General features: G+C 50.3%; 1 protein-coding gene across 1 annotated transcript in view; it reads right to left on the bottom strand.

The window, feature by feature from the left end:
- Positions 1 to 958: 958 nt before the first annotated feature.
- The window catches only part of LOC146050163 (cysteine-rich protein 2-like), an 87,327-nt gene continuing 77,781 nt past the window's right edge, over positions 959 to 10,504 (bottom strand). The window contains exons 7-8 of the mRNA XM_083167050.1: positions 4,901 to 4,958; positions 959 to 4,376 (exon numbers count right to left, since the gene is read on the bottom strand). Of these exons, the coding sequence (XP_083023176.1) occupies positions 4,309 to 4,376; positions 4,901 to 4,958 (126 nt within the window). The 3' untranslated portion in view covers positions 959 to 4,308. The remainder of the gene's footprint in view (positions 4,377 to 4,900; positions 4,959 to 10,504) is intronic.

Genomic DNA, 10,504 nt, shown 5'->3' with positions numbered 1-10,504 from the left:
ATACATGTGAAGTAATCCGCGGCCCCTCGTCGCGCTTCGGGCTCGCCACACTATCTAAAATCAACTCCACGCCGACGTGGATAGTGGGGGTATGAAAAGGTCGGAGGACGCGTACCGCCGCCCCTCGCAGGCTCGCTGTGCTCGGCACGCTTCGGGTTGGCGTTGCTAGTGGGGGTGGCGTTAACAATGGGGGGGCATTTAACATAGTAATCACGATCAGGGTACCTGTACAATAAAAAATCGGGTTAAATCTGATCGCATCGCATGCGATCGCATACAATCGGGTCGCATGCGATGCGATCAATGCGATGGAAATCGTGGGTGCCGTGATAATACACAAGTACCAATTCTTCTTTAAGGTGCCCATACACGGCACAATGGGCCTTATTCTAGTTCACTCTTTCTGACAAAATTCTTCTTAGTTGGACAAAACCATGTGCACTGCAGGTGGGGCAGATGTTACTTGTGCAGAGAGAGTTAGATTTGGGTGGGGTTTTACTTCAAAGCAAGATCTATATTGCAGTGTAAAAATAAAGCAGCAGGTATTTACCCTGCACAGAAACAAAATAACTCACCCAAATCTAATTCTATCTGCACATGTTACATCTGCCCCTCTGCAGTGCACATGGTTTTGTCCATCTAAGAAGGATTTTGTCAGAAAGAGTGAACTAGAATAAGGCCCAATATGTGCTAGGTGCATTTTGTACTAGATCGCAGCGCATCTAGTTCCAATCGCATGCGATACGCTACAAAAGTGTGCGACATGAACTAGATGCGATGTCATGTAGTACAAAAAAGTACGGGCTGCAAATACTTGTTTGTTTAGCGATGCGAACTAAGTGGGAGAGCATATCGCATCACAAGCCAAAAAAAACAAGGTGTGAGGTGTGTGCACCATTAGTGTTAAACATTTCTTTTCTTTGTTTTTGTTTTTTTAAATGAATACCATCAGCAAATATTAATATTCAGTTTTTCCTTTATTCTACAATAGACTAAATTCCATTCAAAGCCAGTTTCAGGATCCCCACACAAGCGCACTCCTATTACAACAGAACTAAATTGGTCAATATGCTCCGGTAATACAATAAATATATTTATGTGGGATATAAAAGAGACATGCGTTAAAGAAGCCGGTATACAAGAGTAGGTAATACTGTATTATAAATTGAATATGTGATACATCAAGGAGATTATTGTTTATTTGGTTTTGCTGTACGCAGAGTGACTGTATGTTGGCAAGAAATAATACAATGCCCACTAGTTCTAAATGTACGTGATTTATAATACAAAATATGAAACACTGCGCTGGTCCCTGTTACTGCTACATTCATAGTGGGGGTATATTAGTGTTCTGGACTTGCTGTGCCTGCGGTGCACTTACAGGGAGTAGCCACATACCGTATATACTGCAGGAATCATTACATCTTCGTATAGGTGATTTTGGAAGTCACAAGCATTGTGGTGCGGTTCGTGAACACAAAGATTCTTCATTTGCTGCTGAATGACAGATATTATTCGCCCTCTCTTCAGACTAAGTGCGATCACTTAGTGGTCGACTGAACAATTTGGTTACTACCCATACCTTGTTTGGAATGCTGATTTGGGATACAGACATTAGGTCTACAGCATGATGGTCGACAAGAATTGGGTTGACATGGGGAAAGGTCGACATGGGACAAGGTCGACATGGGTCTAGGTTGACATGGGAACAGGTCAAAATGTCGACCAGGGGCACTTTGCCCGAGCGCAGCGAGCCATGCGAGGGGACTTGGTGCACTTTAACCTGTGTTTATGTCGACTCTGTCGACATTTGGGTAAAAAAACAGCGAAGAACCCCATGTCGAACTTTTGCCTGTCGACATAATGCTTGTGTTGCCTGAATGACCTGTTGACCTAGACCCATGTTGACCTAGACCCATGTCGACCTAATGGTGTTGACCCAATGCTTGTTGACCTAATTGCTGTAGACCTAATGACCTAAGGACAGTTTATTTGCAATAGCAGAATCGCTTTCTATAATCCACGGGTGGATTAGATATTGTGCAAGTATAAAAGATATATATATATATATATATATATATATATATAGCGCAGTGATTACAGATCGAGTACCATCTATACACACTGAATCCGGAGGTGCTGTGATTGGAAGTTATTCTATTTCCGAATTTTGGCGGTGTTCCTACACTTAAGCACTCAGCATACGTGGGACCCGGGGCTGGCAATGTACATCCTTGGTAGAGTAAATCAGATGCGCTAGGTCCTCCCACTTCTATTGCAGGGAGCAAAAACATTTATGAAATAGGCAGGAATTGTGTTTTGATAATATAAAACGGTGAGGCACGGTGGGCTGACATAAACAGGACAGATTTGGATGTGTTCCTCCTACCTGGGAACGTGGGCTAGTGATGTTCAGCAATCGTTACTGCACCAATGTTACTAGAGCACAGCAATCCAACAGTCATTTAATAACAGCCATGGCAGTCATTGTGATTCGCTGATCATCCCAACACTAAACTCACCGATTAAAGGGGAACAATCTGCATGTTAGTGTTTATTTCCACTATCCTTCATCTCCCTTATGGTGCCTAAAGAATTTTAATTGAGGATATTATCTGGTTAACATTGGATCATTCATTTCGCAATCCCCCCTAATTCTTCTTATACCCCAATTCACACCAGAAGCAAATTCCCGGGTTAAAGATGTTCAACCCGGGAATTTGCTGGAAAAACCCGGGATTTTCTTTGGTGTGAAAGGGTCAACACGGGTCTTAAATCCTGGCACTCTGCCCCTGCTCTTGACCAGGGTCGGAGTGCTGGGATTTAAGACCCACATTGACCCTTTCACACCACAGGAAAACCTGGGTTTTTCAGCAAATTCCCGGGATGAAAAGCTTTAACCCGGGAATTTGCTTCTGGTGTGAATTGGGGTCAAGCTTCACCCAGCAAAATGATCCGGCACTCAAAAATGCCGGGTTATTGCCGGACGGCCGGTGTAAAAGGGGTATTAGAAGCATTGGAATAAAACTTAAAGAAGGTGATAGTTCCCTTCACAATCCATTGCTCGCTACAGTAGATTACATACTGGACACATTTGGGAGCATTTAAAAATGTAAGCAGCAAATTAATTAATGAGCTGTAAAGTTAATTAGTTAATCGTAGATTGCCGGGCTCATCGCCGGATGACAGTATAACATTTTCTGTAAAACCTGCAACAAAACTAGGATTATGATCATATTTTGTGAACCGTTTATATATATATATATATATATATATATATATATATAAATATATATATATATATATATATATTACTGCCGCCACAGTTTTAAGAAATGGTAAGAATTTTGCAGTTGGAGGTGTAACTACCCTTTCTGATAAGTTTTCCCGCCAGTGGGACCAATTGACAGTCATCTGTGAGGTATGACCCCGATTTGGATTTGGAACAAACCATGTTGCACTGCAAGGGATGCGAAAATACATTTATATTTTTTTCTGTGCAGGGTCAATACTGTCTTCTTTTGCATGCACACATATTAGACATTATTATTTTAACACTGCAAGTGTGGGCAGTGTTTAGAGTGTGCGCTCTCTCTGCACATGTTTCATCTGCCCCATCTGCAGTCCAAACATGGTATTTCCCAGGTGCACAGTTACTTGCTTTTTTTTGTCTTTACTCCCAAATGAGAATCGGGCCCTATATGCGGACATTGTCCGTATATCTGTGTAATGTTTCGGAACCGTGTAATGCTAAACATCGCAAGAGCCATCCACAAAATGGACCTGTGTTACGTTAGGGCTGCCATCAAGTTTGTTTATAACAAATTATACTTGATAGACTGAAGTCCTGAGCCCGCTACCGTCCAGGCCTGGGATTGTAGTACTGTCAGTCGACCCCCCCTCCCCCTGAATCCGCCACTTTAACTATAAAGGTTCAAGACTACTAAAGATGTGACCTAGTTGTAAAGCTGCTTATGCACCATGTCATGTTCAATGTGTGTGGAACTTCCGTACTTATAGAATATTAAAGAACAAATAATACTGCAATTCTTGGAAAGCACATACAGAAACAATCATGTAGTACAGGGCTCTGCCTGGCTTCTAACGTAGTGAAAACTATACATTGAATCACGTATCATTTAAAGTCAGCATCGATTTTAACATCGGGTATAAAACATGGAACTTGTGACCAAAGCTGTATTATCTACGCTTCTCTAATAACCAGTTTAGTGTCATCAGCTAGAAGTAATACAAATATTGTGAGGGGGGTCTCCCGGGGGGTGACGCTGGGACATCTGTGGGAACGTCTTAGGGTTGAGCCTTTGCGTCTGGTTCTTTCTCATAGATGTAACTGCCGACACCTCCTGTGTTCACACCTGTAGAAAGACAAACGTCACTCTGTTTACATAAGCCGGGTAGGGACTCTCACACGGGCCATGCTGCCTGATATACTGCAGAAAGGAATAGATTACTGTGCACATGTCATACCGAAATATCGATGTAAATGGCCTTACTCAGGGTCAACTTAACGGTAGTGTAGGCCCTGGGCAAAGCAAGGCACCGGGGCCCCTACCCATCCATTCACTGGAATAAATAAAAAGTGACGGATCCCACCTGCAGTCCCGGCTATATCTCCAATCTCTTTGCATGCTTCTCTGCTGTGAACGGCTGTCAGCGATATGATTGGTGGATAGATCCAGCCCACCACCAATCAGAATGCTGGAAGGTATTCACTGTCTGGGAATGTAATCCACAATCAGAGCGCAGCATTCTCTGCCTGCAGTGTTGTGCTTTACAATTGGAAATAATGATACAACCAACTGGGTAATTACAGGCATGGTAGAAGGGCCCTGCATCTCGGCATGAATTATCAGCTCAATTTCAGTGTTTGTAAACTAACCTTTTGGTCCAAAAAGGATTCCGTAGCAAGGCTTGTGACAATAGGGCTTCTCATCATGCTGACGGATAAAGAAAAGAACAATAGGAAACATGTAAAAATAAGCAGCCAGTGATCTTACAACAATAAAGTAACACATTGAGATATTCTTCTCACACAAACAAAGAGGCGTTCCAGGCGTTTCCCCACACCAGGCGTTTCCCCACACCAGGCGTTTCCCCACACCAGGCGTTTCCCCACACCAGGCGTTTCCCCACACCAGGCGTTCCCCCACACCAGGCGTTTCCCCACACCAGGCGTTTCCCCACACCAGGCGTTTCCCCACACCAGGCGTTTCCCCCACACCAGGCGTTTCCCCCACACCAGGCGTTCCCCCCACCAGGCGTTCCCCCACTTCCCCCACACCAGGCGTTTCCCCACACCAGGCGTTTCCCCACACCAGGCGTTTCCCCACACCAGGCGTTTCCCCCACACCAGGCGTTCCCCCCACCAGGCGTTCCCCCACTTCCCCCACACCAGGCGTTTCCCCACACCAGGCGTTTCCCCCACACCAGGCGTTCCCCCCACCAGGCGTTCCCCCACTTCCCCCACACCAGGCGTTTCCCCACACCAGGCGTTCCCCCACACCAGGCGTTCCCCCACACCAGGCGTTCCCCCACACCAGGCGTTCCCCCACACCAGGCGTTTCCCCACACCAGGCGTTTCCCCACACCAGGCGTTTCCCCACACCAGGCGTTTCCCCACACCAGGCGTTCCCCCACACCAGGCGTTCCCCCACACCAGGCGTTCCCCCCACCAGGCGTTCCCCCCACCAGGCGTTCCCCCACACCAGGCGTTTCCCCACACCAGGCGTTTCCCCACACCAGGCGTTTCCCCACACCAGGCGTTCCCCCCACCAGGCGTTCCCCCACTTCCCCCACACCAGGCGTTCCCCCACACCAGGCGTTCCCCCACACCAGGCGTTTCCCCACACCAGGCGTTTCCCCACACCAGGCGTTTCCCCACACCAGGCGTTCCCCCACACCAGGCGTTTCCCCACACCAGGCGTTTCCCCACACCAGGCGTTTCCCCACACCAGGCGTTTCCCCACACCAGGCGTTCCCCGCACCAGGCGTTCCCCCCACCAGGCGTTCCCCCACTTCCCCCACACCAGGCGTTCCCCCACACCAGGCGTTTCCCCACACCAGGCGTTTCCCCACACCAGGCGTTTCCCCACACCAGGCGTTTCCCCACACCAGGCGTTCCCCGCACCAGGCGTTCCCCCACTTCCCCCACACCAGGCGTTTCCCCACACCAGGCGTTCCCCCACACCAGGCGTTCCCCCACACCAGGCGTTCCCCCCACCAGGCGTTCCCCCCACCAGGCGTTCCCCCACTTCCCCCACACCAGGCGTTCCCCCACACCAGGCGTTTCCCCACACCAGGCGTTTCCCCACACCAGGCGTTTCCCCACACCAGGCGTTTCCCCACACCAGGCGTTCCCCCACTTCCCCCACACCAGGCGTTTCCCCGCACCAGGCGTTTCCCCGCACCAGGCGTTTCCCCGCACCAGGCGTTTCCCCACACCAGGCGTTTCCCCACACCAGGTGTTTCCCCACACCAGGCGTTTCCCCACACCAGGCGTTCCCCGCACCAGGCGTTCCCCCACTTCCCCCACACCAGGCGTTTCCCCACACCAGGCGTTTCCCCGCACCAGGCGTTCCCCCACTTCCCCCACACCAGGCGTTTCCCCCACACCAGGCGTTTCCCCCACACCAGGCGTTTCCCCCACACCCGGCGTTCCCCCACACCCGGCGTTCCCCCGCACCCGGCGTTCCCCCGCACCCGGCGTTCCCCGCACCCGGCGTTTCCCCACACCCGGCGTTTCCCCACACCCGGCGTTTCCCCACACCCGGCGTTCCCCCACACCAGGCGTTCCCCCACACCAGGCGTTCCCCACACCAGGCGTTCCCCCACACCCGGCGTTCCCCCACACCCGGCGTTCCCCCACACCCGGCGTTCCCCCACACCAGGCGTTCCCCACACCAGGCGTTCCCCACACCAGGCGTTCCCCCACACCCGGCGTTCCCCCACACCCGGCGTTCCCCCACACCCGGCGTTCCCCGCACCCGGCGTTTCCCGCACCCGGCGTTCCCCCACACCCGGCGTTCCCCCACACCCGGCGTTCCCCCACACCCGGCGTTCCCCCACACCAGGCGTTCCCCACACCAGGCGTTCCCCACACCAGGCGTTCCCCCACACCAGGCGTTCCCCCACACCAGGCGTTCCCCACACCAGGCGTTCCCTACACCCGACATTTCCCACACCAGGCGTTCCCTACACCAGGCGTTCCCCACACCAGGCGTTTCCTACACAGGCGTTCCCTACACCAGGCGTTCCCCACGCCAGGCATTCCCCATGCCAGGCGTTCCTTACACCCATAATTTCCTACACCGGGCGTTCCCCACACCAGGCATCTCCCTACACCGGGCGTTCCCCACACCAGGCATCTCCCTACACCAGGCGTTCCCCCACACCAGGCGTTTCCCCACACCAGGCGTTCCCCGCACCAGGCGTTCCCCGCACCAGGCGTTCCCCGCACCAGGCGTTCCCTACACCAGGCGTTCCCCACACCAGGCGTTCCCCACACCCGGCGTTCCCCACACCCGGCGTTCCCCGCACCAGGTGTTCCCCACACCTGGCATTGATGCCGGTCTTTATTGACTGTCACCTTGTTACAACTGTTTAGTTGTTACCTTGTTTGAAAACTTTACAGGAAGACAGAAACAGTAACGTGCGCTGCGTGATGTGCTGCAGCTGCGCGATGTGCTGCAGCTGAGGTGAGAGGTTCTACAACTCACTAAAGGTTTCAGTTATGAGACTGTGGGCCTGATTCAGATCCATCGCTCATCTGCAAAGTTTGACCCTACCAGTCCTCTTTAACAGAGACGGGCTGTTCAATTCTGGTGCTGGAGTCACAGATTCTCCCTGACAGCATACGATTACCCCCCCCCCCCCCAAAACGCCGGCTTCTTGTCAACCTCCAGTCACTTTGCATGTGCAGTCATTTGCAGCGATGTATTGCAGCTGATACAGTGCGATGCGCATGGAGTGCGATGCTGCGGGCAGCGAGAAGGGTGCAACGGGGAGAATTGAAATATTTTATTCAAAGTACTTGGCCACCACTGATTGGTTGACAGAGCTCTCTCCACCAGTCAGCGGCTTCACAGTCTTCTGAATAGGATTTTTCAATTCTGCTGCCCCCCAATTCTGATTTTGATCGGATCTGATTTATGGAACCTGGCGTGCCAAGAAGGTGTTAACACTTACAGCAATGTTTGCCAAATCACGTGTAATCATTATTAGACATATCATTAGCCCCACCTGGTGGCTGCAGCTGGAAAAACAACTTAATTATTTCACGCTCATCATTATAATAAGTCTGAGTCCCATGCAGCAGCCAGGGGCACTATTCAGACATGCTCGCTAAGCTGGGTATTTTCAGAGCCTAGCGAGCAGGTTTACGCTGCCCCAGCGAAGGTCCCCACGCGCCGCACGTATCCCAGAAGTCACTGGGTGTCTAACCCCCAAACAGGCAGTGGTAGGCCTTCGTTCGCTGGGGCCTGCCCGCCCAGCCTTTCTATGGGTGCGCCCTCCATTTTTGTAGCCATGCTGGGGGTCCACCCCAGAACGCCACCTGCCTGTCAGTCACCTAGCATATGGCCAGTGAAGGGCAATCTTAGCACGCACGGTTTACCGATGTTCGGATGCAAATTCGCCGCCCTCCGGACAAGTGTGAATCAGGCCCTTAATACACAAGGGCCAATGCCAATGTTATGTTTAATATGTTATATAAGCAAAGCGTGACAGAAAATCTGCGTTTGTCATGTGACAATATAACACACAAGCAGTTACCCGTGTACCTATTAATAGTGTACAACTGACTGGCTGCTAATCACTGGAGGTAACGAGATAATGAAGGAAATTAGTCAGCAAAAAGGAATCTCGAAACAATTATGCATCAATTAATCATGGAAGACATTCAATGCCGGAGAGTTCTGCACGGATTCCCATACTAATACGGACTGGTATAGGGCAGGTAATAGAAGCACTTGTACATTTTGCTTGAATAAACAGCTATTCTTCTAAACAGATCAGGAACCTATGAGTGCGTTACAACACCATAAAGATGGGGAAATAATGCTCGTGTCCCCCAGGGCTCCAAAACAAAAGCCTGATTAGGAACATGAATAATTTGTTCTTGGGTTTCACAAACAGAAATGAGAGCGCAGGGAGGCCGAGTGCAGACATAACGCACGTCATACCCAGTCATCCAGTGCGCTGGGTATACAAAATAGGCTGTAAAACTACTGCGGGGGTGATACAGGGACAGACACAAATAGCATTGCTGCTGCGTCTTTGGACTTAAAATATCCTAAAATATGCTACTGATACAGGAGTCAACTGAGGGCAAAGGATGTCTAGGATATGACAATATGCACATGCGCAGAACTTCACCATCGGTCCCATGTGCGAATGCACCAGGGATGCTCACTAATTAGACTGAGGGCCCAGATAAACATTGGGGCGGAGGGAGGTACTGCGCCAGGCCTTCACATAAGAAAAAGGTCCATCATGATAGCAAAATAATCAGCAGCCACTATCTGGCCGCAAATCGTTAAAGTATTACATTGTATTTATATTTTCCACACAAAATGATGCAATTTTTGCCTTTTAGGGGCCCATTTACTAAGGATCTCATATGCAATGCGATACAGGCGGATCTTACCGCCCAGGATCACATTGCAATATGCGATGCTATCGGTGCAATGTATCTCACTGCGATCTGCTGTGCTGGGTGCCGGGGGGGGGGGGGGGTGTGTCTGCGCATGTGCTGTAAGAATGGCGGTAGCTGCAGGACCTGATGCGATGACGCCTGATATTGGTACATTGGGAAGAAATAGAAACCTACGGGGGAGGAGGTGGTTGCCGGCATCATACATTTCAGAGGTACTTGATATCCATGGCTAACATTAATTAGACGCAAATATTAAATGATAAATAGGTCCCTTAAGGAGACATTGGAGGTGATACTGTACATCAGGCATGTCCAAACTGTGGAACCCCGGCTGTTTTGAAACTACAAGTCCCATCATGCCTTGCCACAGTTTTGCTATTAGGGAATGCTAAAACTATGGCAAGGCATGCTGGGATGTGTAGATCCTTCCCAGCATGCCCTGCGGCCAGCGCCTTGCTCTGCGCATGTGCAGACGGATTCTCGGGGCTCAGACTCGGAAGTCCAGCGCCGTGGCCGCATCGCAAGGGACCGCTCTTACCGCAAGAGCTGTCCCTAGCGTTAATAACCGCATATGTTAGAGAATATGCGGTCATTAATAATGAGGTGACCGGCGATACAGGGCTGCGGATGTTACAACATCCCGCCCTCAGTGTGAAACCTGACTTCATCTCTGCACCACCTATTAAATGTACAAATCTCAAACCATTCAATGTGTAATATAAGGAGGATTAAACGCGGTAGTAATCAGACATTGTTTCTAGTATAAGCATTGCTATCTGTGTCCACAGCCACACAAATGATTGCACTTGAACAGCGGCCGGTTCTCGGATA

This window comes from Crinia signifera, chromosome 12, assembly GCF_055691185.1.
Source record: "Crinia signifera chromosome 12, ASM5569118v1, whole genome shotgun sequence".
NCBI classification, from domain to species: Eukaryota; Metazoa; Chordata; class Amphibia; order Anura; family Myobatrachidae; genus Crinia; species Crinia signifera.
This window is presented reverse-complemented; position numbering and strand designations above follow the sequence as displayed.